This window comes from Centruroides vittatus, unplaced genomic scaffold, assembly GCF_030686945.1.
Source record: "Centruroides vittatus isolate TY-2023 unplaced genomic scaffold, ASM3068694v2 contig_461, whole genome shotgun sequence".
NCBI lineage: Eukaryota > Metazoa > Arthropoda > Arachnida > Scorpiones > Buthidae > Centruroides > Centruroides vittatus.
Window position 1 is genome coordinate 1,932,078 of NW_027122257.1, and position 23,857 is coordinate 1,955,934.

Genomic DNA, 23,857 nt, shown 5'->3' on the forward strand with positions numbered 1-23,857 from the left:
ATTTTCCTGAAAATTTCTAAAAACATTTTGCCCTAATATACACCCTTCGTGGAAAATTTCAGAAACTTTCCACCAAAGACACAGGAGTTATTGTCCTTCAAAGTAGATAAAAATATCGTGCCCCCTACAAACATTGACATTCACACAGAGGGGGAAAAACCTATATTTGCATTTCTCGACATCTCAAGTACAAAAGTGTAAACTCTCTTAGAAACAACTGAGTGTTTCTTTAAGTCGAAATAACTACGAGATGGCATTTTCCTAACTCGAAATTTAAGAAAAACTAAAAATACTTTCTGACGTTTACTTCGCTGGTTCATTTTGCCAAGGATTGATCTTTATGTAGTTTCATTTTATGCTTTTAATTATTTCTCAATCACAATAGCAATTGAACAGCTTTTAAGTACATAAAAAGAGCATAAAATTCAAAATTTTATTAGGATTTACTATTTGTTTACATTTTGTAATATATTATCTTCAAATGTATTTTTGTATATTTATACTTAAACAATATTTCAGCATAATTACTTAAACAATAACTTCCATTATATTGTAGTTTCAGTTAATTTCATGGAAATTTTCAAGAATGATTACTTTCGGAATAGCGCCCGTCTTGCATCTTCTGATCTTCGTTGTTGTTATTAAAAACCACTTTCTTGGATGATAATATTTTCAGTAACTTGGAAAGCACATTGTTGATAGGCGACTCGATAAATACGTAGAAAACCACAGAAGTGATTAGTGTGAGGAATAGCACAAAGAAAAATATCATCCACTGAAAGAAAAAATAATTTATATCGATGTTTGAATGGATAAACGAGAAGTGAATACATAATTCAATTCATTTTATTTAAAACTTCACTAAAAGTAATGTAAATTTAATTAATTATTACCATATTTATTAAACCGGGAGTCAAAAATCTTTTACACTTGCTTTGTCAAAGTAAAACAATGGAATGTTTCAACGTTCCACTCATTGTCCGAGAAATCGTCATTAAAAAAAGGGAAGAAATTATCCTGTTCTTCTTATTGTAATTTATGCAACCGAGTATGCAACAAAAATATTAAAATTAAATTAAACATGCTTCGACTTTACTTCAATTTACATTCTACGGGACAGACCGTAACATTTTAAATTTAATTTTCTTTGTTCCCCACCTTTTACTTCTATAATAGTAATAATAACAGCATAATGATAATTCATAAATTACTGTTCATTTTCGAAAAAATTTTCTTTATACACATGGATCATCATTTAAACTTTGAAATATATCACTTGAATCGCTTATCTGTAAAGACGTGGTGTTACTTGTTTCGACAATAGTTTATGAGGATGAGTATCACTCGCACGCTCATAAACATGGCCAAACTCTTAAGATAGTTTCACATAGCCAATGATTTACGGGTAGAAAATTGTCATACTCGCTACTAACTTGTCACTTTCAAAAACAAATCTTATCTTTAGGTAATAAGGTTCGTGCTGCGACACGAATTTGTCAAGCGGCGACAATTATGTACGAAAGCAGCAGAAATAAAGGAAATGTTAGTAATTACGTGTTGTGTATAATGTAACTTCGATTCCGGAAATATTGCTCAAATCACAAAATGGGCACATCGACTGTGGATTTCATAAATTACGAAAATTTTCTGCAGAATTCTCGTAAAAGCACAATATACAGTTACACAATCCTATTAATGACCACCTGTATAAGATGACCACTTTGAGCTGTTCCATTCAGTGGTCATATTAGCAGGTTTCACTGCTTATTAGAATACTCGCGGACCGTTGTAATGCTTCGTGAGTTTTACGATATTGTAAATTTTCTCGCTTGTTTCTCTCAAAAATACACCTCGCTATTTATTTTGCATGGCAAATTGTTGTCGCGATCTAAAACACTCGAATGATTACTCATTCTGATGTTTCTCGCGCGGTAATTGACTAAATTTGCAAAAGACTTAAGAAAAAATAAAACATTGACTAAATTTCAGAACCGTCTTAAAATCTAATAAAGTATGATATTCTTATACACACGAAATTAACGACTCGTGCGCTTTTAATGAACATAAAACTTGTGTAAAATGTACATTATACTGCTTTTATTGCTTTGTTAATTGTTGAATATTTGTAAAATACTTCATGTACAGTTTTTCCATTCGTACTCTTCCATTCGGGAAAATGAATTCCAACTGTCTGACAATAAATAACTTAAATACTACTTAAACTGCTAGAATATTCTAATTAAAACATTTAACAATTAATTAAATAAATATATGAACGATTTCTTACCATATTCATTTTTGTCAGGACTATCGAATTTCTTATATTTGCAGAAATATAAAAAATTACCGGTGCGTGTATTACATATATCCAAATGTTTAAATGGTCTAATATTACAAATACGTCCAAGGAAAGAAATCGGTTGACCATTCCTAACAAAAACATTAAATTAGTTAAATAAAACTTCGCAACTTCTCTACGAATATTTGCCCGGAATAATTATTGAAATAAAATACTTTTCGATTTAGAATACAGAGAGATATAAAAAAAAAGAAATAAGTTTATTGTACGAATTTCTTGAGAATTTCGTATTCTTAGGACGTAATATCAGCAACTAGTGTCACGCAGAACAATGCAAAATTAAGAATGGAAACATTAAATAAAAAATCCTTCTAAAGTGGTAGAAATTACCTCCATATCCAGTAATACATGCCACACAAATCCAACTTAAACCTAATGTCCACGCCAAGGGAGCAAACGACTGAAATGCAATCAGGTAGTTTTCGTTAGGAGAATCTTCGTTTTTCAACTTAAATACAGAGAATATTGATAAACCCAAGAGGGCAAGAGAAGCAATCCAAAGGACTATAAGTGTTTTCTGTAAAAATTATTTAAATTATTATTTATTCCGTTTATCCTTTTAAGTAATTTTAGTTATTTTAAAACGAAGAAGCTGCCAATATCAAAAATTTTTCATTGTTTCAAAGGCGAAAAGCGTTCAATGTAGACCAAATGCTGACGAAAATGCGTAAAAATCATTTTACAAATGTATGACAATATAACGGAACACACAAACAAAAATTAATGTTTGAATGTAGTTTATCAAGGTTAAACTATTTGTTTATAAGTAAAATTTTTCATAATAAAGCATTTCAAAAGATAAGTTATGTTTTAAAATATTAAAATTATATTAATATATAAAATAATAGAAAAATACCTTCTGAAATCTGACAGTTTTATTTTTTGGCAGAAGACATCCGAAAAGTACACCAAGAAAATACGTAGACATATGAGAAAACCATGGCAAAACGTAATGATGTGTTCTGTATTCTAACAACTTACTAAAAGAATATTTTAATATTGTAAAGAGCAATAAAATGGTTCTTTTAAGTAATGGAAATAAACGATAATTTTGTAAACACAGCGTAATTGAAAAGTATTAAATGTTAATATTTATGATAATCAGAATATATTTATAACTATTCTTACTTAGCATTACGAACTATTGCATAATATTTTCTTGTATAAAGATCACTTATATCTGTTGCAATTCCTGTAAGAATCAAAGCCGATGTAACCGCGATACCACTTTTCGGCCATCTGTAAGAAAATAGCCTAAATGAATAAATAACATACGAAAATCGCACTAAAATAAATGAGGTCTAAATATATGAATGTAAAAAAAGGTACCGTATATTAGAAGATCGAAATAATTTTCGAATATAATTAAATTGAAGATAGTATAAAACAAGTGACAATTGAAAAGCTTTTTCTTAGTAATTGAATTAGCACTGAATTAACATTAAAGTAAAATTCAATATTATTATTTTAATTAACTTTAATATAATGAAATAAACATACCTGTCATATATATATTGAATTATAACATTAAGCAAAGTTAATTGCATTAATGCAGCTATAAACCAAATGACCGCCATCTGCCGAAACAAATAATAATAATAATATGAAAACGTGCAATTTTGTATGAATTTATACACGACAACAAACGATATAAATATTTTAGTAAAAAATAATTCAATATTAAATTATATTAAAATTAAAATCTTCTGTACTTCTTCTACTGAGATTTCAGTTAAAATGGTTATTTTGAAAAGTGTATGAAATGAGAAAAATATTTCTGCTTTAAGATGTATGGCAAGTGATAATCCCTGTATGTTTTCAGGATATGAAAATGTATGCTCTTTTTTGCAAAAATTTAATAATAAATTGAGAAAATCAATAAAAACAACAAATACTTTATAAATTGATTTTCTTACATGATTTTAAGGATTAAAATGTTGAAATCAACATTGCCTGTAACAGACACATTAACATCTTAAACATTTTAAGCATAAATTATAAGAAATGAGGCCTTACTAAATCTGATTCTGCATATGTTTGATAATTACAATTTAGACTGTCTTCTTTTATCAAAGTTTCAGATTGTTAACATAGAGGAACGATTTTGATGTTACAGGCAGTAATTGCGAGGTAAATGGGTCTAATTATTGTATCAAAATGAAATTTCCTTCCAAAATATACCCGAATCTATGTTACCAATTTTTACCTATATTGCAGGATATACGGGGAAAAAAAGAATTAATGAAAAAGAAATGTATCATTTGTCAGAATTAGCTCGAATCATGTAAAGGAACAGTTCAATTTCCTAATGAATTAATTTTTCATCTTGATACCTGGCCGGGAAAGGGTTAACTTTGCCTACTGAATGTGGTACTATTGTAATTGTTGCTTCATGGCTCACATTGGAAACAAAAATTAATAAATTTTGAGACACTTTACAATGTAATTAAGTATAGTTATTTTATGCAATGTATGTAATTAATTATTGATTAATGCAATATTAAAAAAAACATGTTTATTTTCATGTTATATTAAGTTTTACATTTTTTTTATCTTGAAATGATATGTATCTTAGCCTATTTAATTGTATTCCTACTGGAACCGTAAAAGGAACGATTAAAAAACCCTCCCGAAGGCCGCAAAACGGAAATTGTTAAAAATGAAAAAATAAAAACTTAATATATTGCAGAATATAAATAATATTTATGATATTTGCTGTTTATATGTATTAAGTAGCAATTATTTTGACGTATATATTCTAACAGTAATTACATTTTCTACACTTTAATCCAAAATTGCTTCTGTTATATAAAATTTGTAAAATATACACTTACATTCGAATTGAATGATTCTCTTTCAAATATATTTTGTAGGTGAATTACGTACATCCACCAATTTCGTTCCAGTAATTTTCCATGATCAACCAGCACTTGCGAATGAGGACCGTCTCCGAGAAGAGGTAAAACAATACACAATAACAGCAAACATGTAACAGGAAGAGTTAATCTGTAACGTTAATTTAATTGTTTATTTGTGAAAAATTGTTGTACTTAACATAATGCTCTTACCTGTTTATTCTTTTGATTATAAACTCAACGTAATAAATAATTGGTCTTCGATTTGTTTCTCGAGAATGGAATGTTAAAAATCCACTATTAAAAAAATAAAAAGTTTTCATTAACAGTTTGCAGAATAAAAATTAGCTAAACAATGAAAACGCAAATATGAATTTGAATAATAATATTATTATTTTCAAAACAATATATAAATTTACTCTTATATTTTCTATCAGATTCAAATTTCCTAAATCATAGGTTTATCTAATCATTGTTTTGTATTTCCCTAATGTTATATAAACACTTAGTCCACGAATTTCGGAAATGAAAGTGAGATTTATATTTCTGGATATCACAGATTATTTTGCATCGGTTACAACGTTTCCGATCATCAAGACGCCTTTCTAACACCCGAAAAATTTGTGACGTCAACAATTCAATTTCTATAACACGTCAGTTCTGTGTATCCACGTGTTCTGTATAACTCTACACGAGCTTTTTCGATTTTGTCAGAAAAAATTCTTTTCGAAGGATTTTCCTAACTTGCGGTTTAGTTAGTAACTGTTTTTGTAGTAATAAAAGTAACATTAATCACTCCATGAATATATATAACATGAAGTAATAACGAACAAAAAATTGTATGCTTCCTGAATGCCAAATGTGAAGTGAGTATAAAGCTTTGAGGAATTCCTTTAATAAATTTTTGAAATGAGGTAACAAGAAGTAGTTTAATTTTAATAAGAATTACATATAAAACATTTTGTGAATATCTTTTAAAAATTCTCTTTTCATTTTCCTATGTCCTTATATATTACTTTTAAAAATGACAATTCCCACAAAATACAAAAATGTTTTTGTATTAAACGAAAATCTATATTTCGAGAGTTTCTTGTTAATGTCAAATTGTTACAAAATTCTTATTTACTTAAATTGATTATATTTCTTAACAAGGTAAATATTTAACGAATGAAATACTTGAAATATGTTTACCTGAAGAAGAAAAAGGATTCAATTATGATGAATGCTTGCAGGAATATCTCGTAAAAGATATTTTCGAGTAAGTGAAAAAGTGACAAATATTTTTCTGTAAAGAAACCCTAAATAATTAATTGAATGTTTTATTATATAAATAATAAAATATTGTATAGAAAAGTTATTATAAACTTAAATGGGAATACAGTACGATAGTATAATATTCGAAAATTATTGTAAGAATGCCGTAAAAATACTTTGAATGAAAGAATAATAAATTACATCTAAAATTTTCCTTCAATTTACTTTGAAGCTAAGAAAGAAACACGGCATTAAGCAAAGATAATAAACACTTTTCAGATTTATTGAAAACTATTTATCGTTGGAGACTTAATAATTGAATAAATCATTGTTACCGTTTTAAATATTTAAAACACAATTTAACTTTTGTTCTTAGAAAACAGAACTTTCAAGTCATTTGCATTTATTTAAAACGTAATGGTAAATAAATGGCAGGTAACGATTTATATTTACAAACGAAAATAAAGCAAGTGATATCTGGCATTGTAAACGTATTTGAAACATGCGATTTAATTTCTGTTAATAAAAAAGCAAAAAGTCAGTTGAAATATTATCTGAAAATTGGGCAAAATTCAATTCTTAGAAATTAATGAATTCTAATTTGATTTCGGGCCATTTTTATTTCTTTTGGAAATGTAGAAACAATTTTATAATGTAAAGTGATTAATGACATTATTTCATTACCTGACAAAATACAAACGTACTCAAAGCACCACTCAACCCCTATCAGACCAATAAAACACAATTGCACTTTTATATATTAAATTCATATTACATCGTACTATTAATTACAATTGTAATAGTTCAGAAAAGAAAACTAAATTGTTTCTCAAAATATTGTTTACAATCTTATTAAATAGGTTAGTGTTTGCATAATAAATTATTTTTATTATTCTAAGAAATAACGTAAATATGTCTATAAAATAAAAATAATTTCTCTTTAATTTAAATTAAATAGCAAAATGGAAATATAAAAAGAAAATAATTGAAAAAAAAATATATTGTTTAAAATACAGAAATACCTCCTATTCCAAAACAGTAGATTAAAAAAAAGTGTTCGTGACTAAATATAAATACACAGAGAAATAAAAATTTCAATCCACAAATTGATCTTGTGCTTGTTGGTAAATCGACAGAAAATAGTTGTTTGCCTGATTTAGAAGGCGATGCCGATAGAATAAAGTTCAGTAAAATTCCTATAAATAAAAACAGAACATTTAAAGTATAATACGTGAAATAATAATTACAGGAGACTATCGATAATCCGACCTGTAAATTATCCGGCACATTTCATATAAATGTCAATCGTGTAACAAATACCGTGTTTCTGTTTACTCAGGATTCATTTCTATGTACAGTATTATATTTCAGAACATATTATTTGACCACCAGTTTCCAAAATGAATCCAGTATCCATGGAGACGAGTCACGTCATTCACTATATTTATGCTTATATACACTCGGTTATCCGACACTGACCGTGAAATGGCCGGATTAGCGAAAGTCTACTATAATATAAATGAATTTTATATAAATATTAATTTTAATGTAGCTATCCGCGCTTGACTGCGTTATATATTGAATTATTCATTTACTATTCGCATCAATTACATAATTCACTTAATATATCGGCCTATATCCGTCAGTATTATATGAATTCACGAATAGATATATTAACTCAAATTACTAAAAGGAAATGCATAATAACTTCATTATTAATAGTTTTAATAATTTGTGTAAAATAAATTATTTATTTCATTTATAACTTCACTAATATCTTATTGATGATAACACTTGAGTAAATTGGTCACACAATTAAACAACAAAGTAAAAAACAAAATTGTTATGTTACTAATTTTAAAACATTACTTAAGATTTTTCATTATAAATTATTTTCTTTTCATAACCAGAATTAGAAATAAACAATTGTTTTCATTAAAACTACTTAAATTTCATATACATTTATAATGTCTATTCAGAATGCTTGTCTGAAGTTATTCTTACCTTTGGATGACGATAAACAAGATTTATACTTGATCAGCACCTCCAATATAGCAGCCAGCGAAACCCAAATTAAAAACAATCCAAAACTGATGCTAAATGATAAAATAACTTCAATAAATAATTATAAAATAAAGAAAATCAAAAATTTTATATTTAAGTCACATAATAAGAATAAACAGTACATAAGAATTTAGATTGGCAGCTCGACACGATTAGAATAACGCATGACTGTGGGCCGGTGTTGTATTTCCAAAACATAGAAAAGTGATCGCAGAAGGAAGTGCATGTTCATTTTTGTAAACCAAAAAGTTCCGTTAAAAGAAAACACATCAAACTCCTTAGCTGCGGTGTTTTCCCTCCCCCGTACCTTCAGATCTCATACTGGACATCAACTGTGCAGAATGTGACTTCAAGGATTCGAATGTCATATTGACTTATTTTCGATTGTCATATTAACTCTTTTGAAAAAATTTTTGATATAAATCAGAAATATCATTTCTCAGAAAAACTTTCATCACTACAGTTCAATAATGCGTGATATTTTTACAATTTTCAATAATATTATATTTAAAACACTGGTAATTCGTATCAGACATTATATTAACATTTGAAATGTTTGCAGTTTATCAAGATTGTGAATAATTGTTTTAATTCATTAATTAATTGGAATAGCAGTCGATATCGATATGTCAATATCTTGCATATTGAAAAAATAATTCTAAATGATTCGAATTCTATTTTATCAACCTTCATAAATCTGAAATCAATTTACTCATTTTAAATATATTGTCCGCTATATATAATATGGATATTCTGGAATATAGGCCAACGTATTGTCCATAAATACAGAATGTTTGCAAATGCGGTATAAAAGTATTTTGTTTCGACTCGTCAAATCTGAATAGTAAAATAAAATAAGGATAAAAGCAATACAAATTATAAAAGTTTATAAATTACAAATTAATTATTACATATCACTAAATCTTAATATTAATTTGTAATTTTATAATAATATAATTGTGTAAAATATGACGTGTTTCTATTTTTATGGAACTTCATAATGAAGATTATGAAGATAAACATTAACAATTTACGTCTAAATAATTTATTATTTCTTCAATATTCTCCTCAACATTTTGAAATAAAAAAAAAAACTTACATACATATCAGTTGAGCAATAGAAATTTCCAATTTGTCACTCTTTGTTTTACAATAATCCACGTGCAACAGATCTCCTATTACTGCAAAGAAACACTTTTATAATATTTGTAAAAATAAGTATTGCAAATAAAATAAAATACATTTTAGTGAAAAATAACATTGATCGGTTAATGTTACCTTAGGTTCCAAGATGGCGACTCGTCTGGTTCCGGCAAACAGAAGACAGGAAACAGTGGAGATGCACGTTCTAACCTAACCTAACCTATTCTAATAAATTACCATAATTATTACCAACTAAATTATTAGAATAGGTTAGGTTTAGGAAAACGTGCCTCCCTACTGTTTCCTGTCTTCTGTTTGCTGGAATCAGAGACGAGCCGCCATCTTGGAATCTAAGGTAACATTAACCCATTGATCATATCTGTGCAATAATATATTGATATATTAAATAAATTAAGTCGATAATTTAGTGCAATGTTAATACGACAGAAACATTTTCTATATATCATTTGACATAATTCATGCATATGGTTTATTTCACGTTATTGGTAATGATATGAACCAAAATATCAATAACTTATCGTTATGTTAAAAATTCGGTTCATTTTAAAGTATACATTATTCTGAAAAAATACACGGCAAAAATAATTATATTTTAATACATTCTAACACTGAATTCTTGTTAAATTATACTTATTTATATAATATTATACATGCTTATATAATCGAAATTACCCCAATGTCCAATACTTTGCAAATCATTCTCGTTACACATACTGGGAATGCAAACATCAAACCGAAGTGTCTCAATAATGGTTCCTTTAAATTCGTATACTCTTGATAATTTTATTGGCTTCTGCAAAAATATTATATTATTATATACTTAATATTTAGATGCAATTATCTAAAAATTATTATAAATTGAAAAATTAAAATTTATTTTAAAGTCATGAATTTCATTATTATTATAAATATTTATGACTGTTTTGAATTAATTTCAACTGAAAATTTAAAAAAAAAACGACAAAAAATTCCAATATTTTCAGGATTCTCTTTTCATGGATTGAAGTTATCTGAAATTAGAAATGGTTGTAGTTTCGTTTTAATTAAAATCATTTGCATTTGGAATTTTTCAATGAGAATTCATTTAACTATTCTATACAAAATTTGCAATGGCAAAGTAATACTAAACATTATTAGTTTTCAGATTTTGATTTCAGATTCCATTCCACCCCTCCCCCATTCCATAGTATTCGAACTTATAGATGGTAACATTTGTTCTTGACGGATGAGATAAAAATATCATTAATTAAATTATTAATTAATGATTAAAATCATTAATTGAACATTTTACAGAGAGATTCACGAGTTTAGACATTGATTAATGGTAACAACATATAAAATATTTGAATGAAAACTTACGATGACTTCTGTTATTAGCTGTATCAAAGAATTATTTCCATATCCAGAAATTAATTTTATAGTTTCCTGTTTAAACGAAGGAAATTTCACTGTCACGGCACAAAATTTTCCTCGAATTGTCTCTTTATTTGCAGATTTTCTCTCACTAAAGAGATTCAAGATATCCAAACATTGATCATAATCTCCGCGAAACCAAGGACTCCCTCCAAGAATTCCGGCAGCCGGTTTTCCTATAGAATCCAATACTGAAATTTAAAAAAAAAAAAAAAATGTATTAGAAAGCAAAATAATTATTTTTATATGTTTTTTTATAATTTCTTAGAATTATTTTAAATACGGGTAATAAGATAAATTTAACTTTTATTGAAAATACAGTTTCGAAAGTTTAGGGCAATTTAACTCCATCACAAACTGCCAAAACTTAAATGAAAACAACGACGTTTAAATAAGTTCATAATGAACACAAAATAAAATTATTACATAAAGAATCAAATATTTCAAAGAAATTTTAAAGTAATAAGTAAAACAAAGCTAAAAGTCTAATAAATATAAATACATATATAAATATGGATATATTATACAACATTATGTACTGTAAAATTTTTATCACTTTCATATATCATGATAATAGCGAGGTTGCGGCCGAAGTTTTCAACGCGAAAACGTGAACGTCCGAGGTTCAGCGCTGCCTTCCTGTAAGCCTAGAAGTTTGACAATGGCGTTTGAAACGTCGAGCATAATTACACTGACGTTCCAAACGCCATTGTCAAACTTCTAGGCTTACAGGAAGGCAGCGCTGAACGTCGGACGTTCACGTTTTCGCGTTGAAAACTTCGGCCGCAACCTCGCTAGTAATGACACCAACTTGAATTGTATTTGCATTATAAAATACAAAATATATGACTAGGTTAAAAATAAATTTAAAAAATATACGTTATAATAATAGATTGAAACAAAATTTATAAAATTTCGAATTATAATTTGAAGTGGTTTAAATATTGTTCAAGGCAATTCTGGATATTTTATTGTTTTATCGCAACGTATTATAAAAATTTATCGAAATAATCACATTAGCAAAATTTATTCATATTATTTCAAGTGTTTAAAATATGAAATTCGTTACAAAATTTATAATAAGTATAATAATACTTCGATTAAAAATTCTTAAATTATATAATAACAAAAGTTACAGAATATCTAAAAGAGTATTTTAATTGAAAAAACTTGCCGAGTGTCAGGTACAGCCAGGAAACTTTATTAGAAAACAGAACAATTACCAATAATTTACCATTGTGTTACTTTTAATACACATTTACTAGATAAAATGTTTTCCCTTCAGATTTTTAGTTGTAGATAATTTACTTTCCATTGTTCAATTTACACGTTTCAGATTGCCTTGAATAATTCTATTTATTCAAACAACTTACATTCAAATAATAATTTCAGTGATTCGGAAATATTACGTAGTTTCAATTATACGTTGCGAAGATTATGCTAATAAGTTAAATTTCAAAGTATAATACATTTAATTAACCATAAGAAAAATTAAATCAATTCCACTTGTTCTTCAACTAAATAGATATAGATTATTAACTAAAATACTTAATATTATTTTCAATAATAATTTAAAATTTAATATCACATTTATAGCAACTATAACGAACTTAAAATTTAACTAGGGCCTATACTAAATAATTTGGATACCAAAGAATCATGGAATCCTAAATAAGATCGTATTGTCACGTAATGTGAAATAGTTTCAATGTCTTTTTGCCATCACAAAATCACGTGATAAATGAGTCCTTTTAAAATACTTTCGTATATCTAATGTTTATTAACTACAGCATACGTACAAGCAACTTGTTTTTATTTATATTTATTTATTCATCAGTTAAAAAGTTAGCAATACTTACATTGAAATGTCCATCCTTTTAGTTTTATCAAGTCTTTCAGGAAGTGAGTTGAAGCCTTCATACAAGATGAAGATACATTTACTTCTTCGAAAATCCTCATTACGTAAGGTAGACTTTGTTTTATGATAGACTTCAAAGCATGTTTAATTTTCACTTCTGCATTTTGTATCGTCATCAAGGTCTGTTCTATCTCATAGTTGTCGTCAGGATTTCTGCTGTTGGATATCGCGTAAGATGGAGTTATAGCCAGAAATACTAAGAAAATAAGTAAGTTCTTAAACTCCATTATCGGAATATCTGCGTCTTTTCTATATGAACTCATAAATTCAAATGACAATGAAATTTCTTACCTGGTATAAAAATTATAAAACCTTTTCCTGAATTTTTAAAAACTTAGATTCTAATCAAAAGGAAATTAATTGAAATAATTTATGACTCTTACCAATTTACATTCTACAAACAATGAACAATAGTGTTGTTTATTTAAAATGGAGACTGCATTGTTTTCGGATATACCTGCAAGCTTTCAAGTAATTTCTTGATATATTTATAAAATGTCATGTTTCGATTATAATTGTATAGTATAATAGGTATTACACTTCGACGGTCAACTAAATGCCTGACATCCGGGCGACAAAATAATAGAATAACAGATAACTTGCCAATAAAGAGGCTTTAGGAAATAAACTCATTTTTGTAAACGATTTACTCTTACACATACTTATTTTAAATTCACGGTAAATTCTTAAGTATAAGGAAAGTTAAGAATATATTTACAAAACCTGGAATACTATTATATTGTATATAATATAAATTTTTCTTTTAATGTATACATGTAATATGTGTGAACATGCTTTCTAATTATAAAATAATATTAATAAACGAACTAAAAACTGTCTTATGACTTCATTTCAACGTCGTTTAATTATTCTTTTATGATATTTAAACATAACCCCTACCTCATAAATCTTAACCATATCTTATACTTGCTAAACCTGCAAACATTTTTAAGTTTTTTTTTCGCCCACATGACTGTCGCCATTTAATCGTGACCCACTTGGCTGTCGCTCAGTTAACCGTCGCCCAATTTCAGTCCCTGTTTCATTTCCTCACTTACATTCACTTCTTTGCGTAAGTTTAATCAATTTAAACAATCCAAAAGTAATATTTACATTATTACAATATAACTGATAAATGCCTTTATTATCCTGGCTGTTATGCACATAAAACATATTAGAATCGTGTCAAATTTCACCCTCCAAGTTTTCTGCAACTTTCCAGCTTTTTAAACCTTCTCAACCCAACAAGTCAAAAATCAGGAAAAATATTTCGAAGATGTATGTTTGTGTTGTCGTCTGTTTGGTTTAATATCTTCGGGATAATTAAGAAACGAAATTTGCCATGGTACTTTTTATATAAGGGGTATTGATGCTATTAAATTTTGGTTGTTATAGATCGAGAACGTGGTGAGAGAGAAAAGTCATGTGTCATATCTCGAGAGGGAACGGACTTAATGAAGATTTTACTCGTTATTAGCATTTACAATTCATTATAAAACTCATTCTTATTTTCAAAATTAAGCTTTATTTCAATTTCATAATAATTAATAATATGAACAGTCTTCTATTATAAAATCTCATAACAGATGGCGCCATACATAACTTAATTATTAATAGTATGATTAATAATATAAAAGTTATTTTTAAAATTAAATCTCATAACATCCGGGAAAGTTACAGAACTTGTTGCAGGATTTTCTTAAAAATTTTCTTACTTAGAAAATTATTACATTGCTTACTGCATGTACAAAATATTACATATAAATTATATATATGCAGTAATGATTGATCATTCAAATAAGAACGTTTTATGCCAAGATGAGGCAGTACAGTCACATTGCTTATAATTATTGAAAATCACTAACCACAGTTCCTATTCTGTCCACTGATTATTATATAAGAATACATAATTACAGAATAATTTAAAAACAATTTTTAAAATACCTAAAAGGTTTGTAAAGAAAAAGACAACAAATAAAATTCCTTAGAACTACCACATATTCGAAAGATCAACAGAAAAAAAAAGAAGAAATCGAAACAACAGAATAAAGAAATGAAGAATGTAATAACACAACTTTTTCTAAACTCACATTCAAAAAGATAAAATTATAAGTAAAATAATTATATAAAACCAAATGTAATCTTAGAAAATTTAAGAAAGATGGTTACTTAAAATTAAACGAATAATTTATTAACATAAACATATTATCTTTTCTATTTTTTTTTAATTGCAGCAAACATCTCATTTCACCTACAAGCGGTATATCTTTGTAGAGAAATCTGGTTTAACATCAAACATAATTTATTTTCTAGTATATTATTTAAAACGAAATTTTATTTTCCTTGTTACGGAAATCTTAATTTTCGCGATTTTTGATGACAGATATTATGCTACATTCTTCTTCTTGATTGATATCACCAGAAATCAGGTAAATGTCAAAATGTAAACTCAGATTTGTGTATAAAAATTCATTAATGTTTTTAACTCTTATTTCAATTTTAGCCCAAACTTGATTTTGCGTTAATTCCAAAATAGAAAAAATTGCGCCAAATCTAAATTCGACTCTATACATCTAAATAATGTCTGAATTTACTGGAATTGGGAATATTTTTACAGATACAAAGAAAAATAGAACTGGGTTTTTATATTGTTATTATTTAACAATAATTGAAAGGCAAATTTATCTCCTTACTTTCCACCTTAATTTAAATTCAAAATTATGTCGTTACCATTATGAACAGTGTCTTTCGATTGTAACTACCGTAGTAACTTAAAAGCAAGATTGAATATTTGATGTATACGTAAAATACTGGGAAACCATCGGGTTAAAAAGACATAGCACAAATATATAACCGTCTCCTACAAACAATAAAGTAAATTTGAGGAAATAGGTAAACATGTGAATTGTTTATCAAAGAACATTCTTAGAGAGTTCAGAGATATTTTGATAATTAGGAATCCTGGAAATTAATATCTTACAATAAGTAAATATTTTGTCAATGATCTACAGAACTATATTTTTATGTCGAATGAATGACAAAGTGATAATTTGCATTAATTTTTTGCATAGAAACACTATAGAAACACACCGCATAGAAACACTCGACACGTTTATAAAGGACGTCTAATGATAAACAGATTCTCGGAAAACTCAGAAAATACCACTCCATGATCAATATCTATGCATGAAACACACCACAAACCTTACTGAAAGAGTCAGTGTAATATTTATAGAAATGTTTATACTATTGAAAACCTAACACGACTAGTTCGGCTTTAAAAAGGATTTTAAGGAACCTGCATTAAATGTTTAGAAAGTATTAAGATTTTTAAAATATAGAATCCTATTTGATAGATTCGTAAATTTTGCATACATAATGTGAAAGCGGGATCCGAAACGTATGGTAGAAAGTCTTATACACCACAAATTATGAACCTTAGACAGAAAAATCATCATCAAATAAACAATGAATTTTCCATTAAACGAAACGCTGTATTTTTCCATTATAATCACATTACTATTTTCTTTTTAATTATACAAGTTATTATTATTATTTTTTGGTACAGATTTAAAACATAAATACAAGTATAATTTGTAACCACGTTTGTTATTTTTATTATTTGAATTAAATATTTAACCAGCGATTTACATTTAATAAATTTCGAAATCAATTTTCACCTGGCTTCAGAAAAATGTTTGCCATCGCTGATACATCTCATACTTCAATAGTTAAAGATTTCGAAAGACTTGAGTGGGATTAAATGATAGTACAGTGGACTCTCGCTATTCCGGTCATTCCTTGCACAGAGCGCGAGGAGCCGGATTACCAACTAAAGCCTGCCTAAATGACATTATCACCCGACCGCTACATTGCGGGTCTGGTCGACCCTGTAGTAGGGTTGATAAAAATAAGATAAATGACACAAATTATCCGTATATTGTCGTTAAAATAGAAAGTAACCTATGGCAAAATACAACATTTGCAAATAATTTTAACAACTTGATAAGTAATTTTAACTAAAGACTTTAGAAACATAGATAGTGCTCTCTAGTGACCCAGTGGATGAAACCACTAAACACTGACAGTTGGTCGTGGTTGGCCCCTGGCCTGACCAACTTCAAGTGCTTTTATCCATTAAACACTGGAGTTTCTCGGTTTTCTTCACTTTAGTATCACCTAAACAAGAGCTAGTTTCCCAGAGAAGGTTCTCCTAGAAAGAATTCCCTCTTGGCAGATCTTCCACGTATCGCGTTGCCGTATACAAACAAAACAAAACAATCCACATATCGAACCATATCAAAATAAAAGAATGAATTATACCCTATTGTGAGTTGACACAGAAGATATCGATAAGAATTATAAAATCATAAAGCTTAGCAAAAGTGTATCAAGTATATTTGAAAAACCTTCACTTTCCCGGCTATTATGTAATATCAAAATTTGAATGATTATACTTTCTCTATAAAACATAGAGAAAGTATGTCGATCGGTCAAATTCTGGTCCTTCGGTTTTTCCCCTCCACGTTTTGGCACTGCAACACCTCAAAATAAGAAATTTCCGTAGAAAATTTTGTGTGTATGTGTGCTGGCGTCTATTTTGCATTATATCGCAAGACTGCATAAACAAAAAAATCTGAAATTTGGCAAAGTTATTTCTCTAAACTGTATATATGAGAAATCGATACTGTCGAAGGTGGACTGAGTGGGGCGTTAAAAAGGATCACATGTGGTATTGAGAGTACAATTAGAATTACGGTAAATTTATTAGTTAGTAGTATTTACAATTTTTAAAAAAATTATTCCTGCTTCAAAAATAATTCCTTTGACTTTTATAATAACATAAAAATTATTTGTAATAAAATCTTATAACAGATGGCGCCACAAGTAACTTCGTAAAACCAGAGTCCAAATGCTGGTCCTTGTGTACTGTACGTTCCCCAGTAGAATTAATTTCTCAGGTTGCCGATAGCTGGCGTGAGAGTCGCTCTGTGGCGAGAAGACGTTTGTTTATCTATTTGGTTAGTAGATAATTCCCGTTTTCAAGCATTTTTGTAACTTTTTTTACTGTTCTGTCAAAAAATCTTATTCCTAATTACAGTGTTTAAAATTTTGTATCACGCATAAAGAAAGAAAAAGTGTATTTGGTTCATAAAAAAATTAATAAGATGATGGTTTTATATTACAAATGAGGCTGTAGATAAATCGAAAATGGTTATATTTTCGATTTAATTTATCTAGGTTTTAAAAAGAGATTTGTTTAAAACCGTTAAAACTAATATCTCAAATACTATAGTAGAGATAACAGAGACTTATCACACTGTTACTGGTAACATTAAAATAACACTTCTATCGTCAGAATGCAATCTTCTGTCATTTTAATGTTACCAGTAGCAGTGTGATAAGTCTCTGTTATCTCTACTATAGTATTTGAGATATTAGTTTCAACAATTTTCAAGACAAGAAGCTTTTTTATAATGTTTAAAACTGTTATGTTGCTACACATTGTGAATGAAAGTTTTGTACATAATGTTCTTGTATAATATATCTGTTTAATAAATAGGTAATGGTAAAATAAGTAAATAAATTTGCATTTTATTGTTTTGTTTCATTACATATGTATGACAATATAATTAGGAAAACCACAACTTTAATCTCTCTCTATCTCGTTATATTAATAAACACAATATAACTTATGAATAACATATATCATAGCTCTTTTCTCACTGCAAACTACAATAATTCACCTAATATTAATAAATAATAATAATAAAAAAATATGGGCTTAACCTTGATAAACTCCAAAGCCACTCTAAATCCTAAATCTCTTTTTTTGTAACATTTTAAATGTATCCTATCTTAACCAATGGTTTAACATTTCTATACATTTCTATAATTAAATGTATATAATTCTCATCATTCCCTTTTCTTTCTGATTCAGAGTTCTCGGGAATCCCGAAGGCATCCCATATTAATAATGTACATAGGCCTAAAGGCTTAACTATAATTTTTTTTTCTACATTTTCATGCCCTTAACAAAAACTCCAAAAAATATTTAAAAATAAACACAAATTGTAAGCAAAAAACAGTCTAATCAATTTAAAGTCTAAAATCGTGAAAGTGACAGTTAATAGAAATATAAATATTAACGACATTTACGAATAAATAATGTTCAAACCGAATTAAAATAGTATTTATAAGCAGTCATTTAAAAAAGACAAAAGAAATATCTGAGTTAAAAACGAGAAAATTTCATATATTAAAAGAATTTTGAATGTTTACAGCTGACTCTCCCTATGTTTCAGCCAAAGTTAGGACTACACGCGATCGAAGTGCTCGAAGTGGCAGAAATATTTATTATGCCCGTATGCCCGTATGCATTGGAGCTATTGGCAGCGCAAGAGAGGGGCGGACATAGGGGGATTGGTAGAAGGTACTGTACTAGTGGGAAGGTGGATGTAAAGTTGGGTGAGGGTAGGTCTTATATTAACTGTTACAGGGTAGTTAAAACTTTGCTTCATTATGTCCATGGGAAAAAATTTCAATTTTTCAATCGCCAACGGCTTTTCCAACGGCCTTTCCCGCTGTTTAATACTGTTCTAACGTCTTTCTCAACGGCCGTAACGGTCTTTTTAACAACTGGTCGGGTTATTTATTTATTTATTTATTTTTCCTCGTAATTTTAGTTTTAGTTCTTTTCCCTGGGTTTACTGGAGGGGTTCTGTTACATACTGGGTTAGAGGAGGTTGGCATGCCCCGCTCCTTCTCTCCCTTCACCAAGTAAACCTTGCCCACCTTTCTTTAACTAATTTTTGGACTTTTTCATTGCTTCCAACATGTCTAAGAACACAATCGAGGACTTCATAGCAAGCTCAAACAAGGTGCTGGATGAGCTTAAAGGGTACTGTGCCAATAAACATAATAATAAATTAGGTTCTAAAGAATCAACGCGTGTGATAACTGAACATTTTACGAAAGTTATTAAAATGGCCGTGACTTTCTTTAAGGCTAACTGCTTCCCAGAATCCCTGGGACAAAAGCTGGCCACACTAATTTCTAAAGAAGAGGACCTCATACAATTAGTGACATCTCAACAAGAGAAGTCTTTGGCTGCAATCTATGAATTTAAAGCCGATTTTGACAAAATAAGTAAAACTAATGCTGATAATGACCACATACAATTACTGGTCACTCAACAAGAGAAAACCCTGACTGAAATCACCACTTTGAAAGCTGATGTCGACAAAATAAGTAAAACAAATACTGACAGTGATCATATACAATTACTGGTCACACAACAAGAGAAGACCTTGACTGAAATCACTGACCTGAAAGCTGAGGTCGATAAAATAAATAAAATTAATGTAGATAATGAACACATACAATTACTGGTCACTCAACAAGAGAAGACCTTGACTGAAGTCACTGATTTGAAGGCTGATGTCCACAACATAAGTAAAAAGAATACTGACAATGATCATACACAACTATTGGTCACCCAACAGGAGAAGTTCTTGGCTGCAGTCTCAGAGGATATAAATAAGGTTACTGAGGCCACTAAGAGATTGGAAATAGAGTTTTCTGGTGTAAGAGAAATAGGTAGGGCATCTGAAAATATGGCAAGCGGTAGTGAAAACAGAACATTATACAGTGACATCCTCAAGGGGGGCGCTAAGCCTAAACCTAAAAACACGAATTTTCCGAACACCATACTGGTCTACCCAACTGATAGTAAAGCGAACTCTGAGGACACCAAAAGACTATTAATTAACTGCGGTCATTGTTCGAAAAACTTGGGAAAACCGTCCGAATCTCCTACTAACACTATACAACTTCTGCCTAAAGTTCTGTATATTTCCTGCCGATTGGAAAAAAGCAAGGATGGTACTTATTCCCAAGACCAAAGATGCCCATATCATTTCTCCGGGAGATTACCGGAATATCTCCCTACTTCCCATTTTGAGTAAAACATTAGAAAGGCTAATAATGAATAGAATGGTTTGGCATTTGGAGAAGGAAGAATACTTAAACGTACAGCAATTTGGATTTAGGTCTGGGACATGTACAACGGATGCCATTTTCTCACTGGTTAATAAAATTAAAGCCCTGCAAAACACCCACCCATACATTATGGGGCTCAGTCTGGATATAGCAGGCGCATTTAACTCGGCCTGGTGGCTTATGATATTGATGTGTCTTAAAAAGAGCCAGTGTCCAAATTATATATTCAACATGATAAGGAACTACTTGCATGATCGTACCGTCACACTACAAGTGGGCTCACGTTCCCATACTCGGCATATCACACGTGGGTGCCCGCAGGGCTCCGTGCTGGGCCCGCTATTGTGGAACTTGTTGTTCAATGGCTTTGTAAATGAAAATTTTGGAGGTGTCTGGACAGGGGCCTATGCTGACGACGCGATGATACTGGTAACAGCACATTCAAGGGCCGAACTTGAACACAAGGCCAACAGAATTCTGGAGAAGGTCCTCAATTGGGGAAGGAGGAACAAACTTGAGTTTAATCCAAGCAAGACAAAAGGGATAATTTTTACCAGACCAAGGGCACGACATCTATACAAAAGGGTACCGACCATTAAAATGGGCGGCACCAGTGTTAAGGTAGTACCAACATTAAAATACTTGGGAATCTCGCTACACCACAAGCTTAGTTGGCTTCCTCATGTCAAGAACATTTGTAATAAAACTAATCTGCTATTCAATAAAATGACAAAGGTAGCGAAAACGAAATGGGGGCTCTCTCCCCAAATTATGAGTGTGATCTATGATTCTGTGTTCCTTCCTATGATCTCATACGCAGCCCCGGTCTGGGTCGAGGGCCAGAACCAGGTACATATTCATCGGAAGCTACAGAGCGCCCAGCGGAGAGCACTCCTTAGGATTTGTAGGGCGTACTCGACAACCTCCACGGCAGCCCTGCAGGTCATCGCAGGCAAACTGCCAACTGCACAGGAACTCGAGATGGTTTCGCAACGATGGAAAATGAGACATGGCTTGGATGTCCTCATAAACAATGAGAACTATAACAATATAGAGCAAACTCTACACTGCAAGTATAGTGAAGCACCAGAGAACTGGCCCTTTATTGCCAGTCACCCCTAGGCAGACCAAACTCTGGCCATGGATAGAAGGATGGAGAGCAGGTAGGCAGCGCCTTCGTTATCTATCAGGATAATAATGAAGTTCACCACTCCTCATATAAGTTGGGAAGATTCTGTTCCGTGTTCCAAGCGGAACTTTGGGGTATCCTCTCAGCCGTAAGATGGTGAAATGATAACTTTGGTGGTATGAAAATTAATCTCTTTATTGACTCCAATTCCTCTGCGCAATCCATATGTAACTACAATTGGCGCCACCCAATTGTAAATCAAATCCTCAAAGAAATATCAAAGAATGTCAACAGTTTTGCAATCGTTTGGGTAAGAGGACACATTGGAGTCTGCGGGAATGAGCGAGCGGACGAGCTGGCTCGTTGTGCTTCAAATATGAATTGTAATCCAAGCTACACTGCAATCCCTCAAAGCTTCATAATTAGTCGACTCAAAGAAAGTGCGCTTATCAAGTGGCAGCAGATCTGGAACACTCAGAATAAAATAACAAGGAACTTCTTTCCCAAAGTTTCTACTACTGCTGGACATCTCATCCAACATAATGTCACCCACTTCTACACAGCGCATGGAAGGTTCCAGAACTATCTTTACAGATTTAACAAGTCTTCAAACCAGAACTGCTTTTTGTGCGATGTCCCTGATGGTGTGGAGCACTACCTATTTTGGTGCCCCATGCTCGAGGACATGCGTCATCACATTATTACCATGTTGCCTGCTCATACCAACTGGCCATGCAATTTAAATGTACTTATCAACGATAAAAACATAAATCAAGCTTTTAACAAACTTGTTAATATGTATTTTAAAAGAACGATGGTCAGATAGGAATATAATGGATAGTGTTGTTTTGTTACTGTAATCTCCAAGCGAATTACTCTGTTCTGATGCTATATTCTTAATGTGAGCAACTTTGTTGTTAAATATTATATTGGCTATGTTTATTTATATACTTTGGTCGGACAAGTATATGCTCTCAAATATTAAACTGTATTATATTCAAAAGCGAATAACTTTGTTGATTTGTATTTCTAAAGTGTATATATTTTAAACCTTATTCCGTAATCTATGGGATATATGGTCTGATTTGTATACTTTCAATGTCATCTCTGCAGTTGTAACCTACACGCGAGCTTTTATAGACTATTATCTTTGTGTTTATATTGTATATAGTAAAAATGTTAAAATGTAAATATTCTCTGTACCTCACCTCGGTAATGCACTGCGGTGCCGAGGCAATTTGAAATAAAGTCTTTTACAAAGTGAGTGGCAGCGCAAGGACCAGTATATCCTATCGACTCTTGTAAAATCAGCGTCCAGTAAATAGAGTGTTTGCAAGATTTTTTAAAATCTTAACGCACGGGAATTTTTGTGTCATTTGAGAAAAACAAGGAAACTTAATTGAATAGGTAGTTTTTGGGCTTCAATCTGAAAAAAAATGCACACCTATAAATTCCCAGTGTCCTCCGTATGGCTGTTTGTCCTACCTTAATCTCGAGAACGATGTTAGATAGATGAAAGTCGAGAACAGATATGGAAAACGTAGGGGCAGGAAGCCCCAATTATCTAACTATATAGGAGCTTCCTAAGAATGTAAATAGTAATTTAGAATTTCTTTACACCATTATAAAAATTTCTATAAATATATTTATCTTTTAATAAATAAAGTTTAAATATTTGTAAGAGTATTACATTCGTTTGA

The 23,857-nt window shown here is 30.0% G+C and overlaps 1 protein-coding gene across 1 annotated transcript; it reads right to left on the reverse strand.

The window, feature by feature from the left end:
- Positions 1 to 580: 580 nt before the first annotated feature.
- On the reverse strand, positions 581 to 13,254 carry LOC136977626 (nose resistant to fluoxetine protein 6-like). Its single transcript, XM_067273162.1, has 11 exons — positions 12,969 to 13,254; positions 11,056 to 11,300; positions 10,347 to 10,489; positions 5,428 to 5,511; positions 5,194 to 5,365; positions 3,860 to 3,936; positions 3,488 to 3,598; positions 3,216 to 3,339; positions 2,690 to 2,876; positions 2,288 to 2,430; positions 581 to 775 (listed from the first exon to the last, which is right to left on the reverse strand). Exons 1-11 carry the CDS (start codon positions 13,252 to 13,254, stop codon positions 581 to 583), a joined length of 1,767 nt encoding a protein of 588 aa, XP_067129263.1.
- Between the last annotated feature and the right edge of the window lie 10,603 nt (positions 13,255 to 23,857).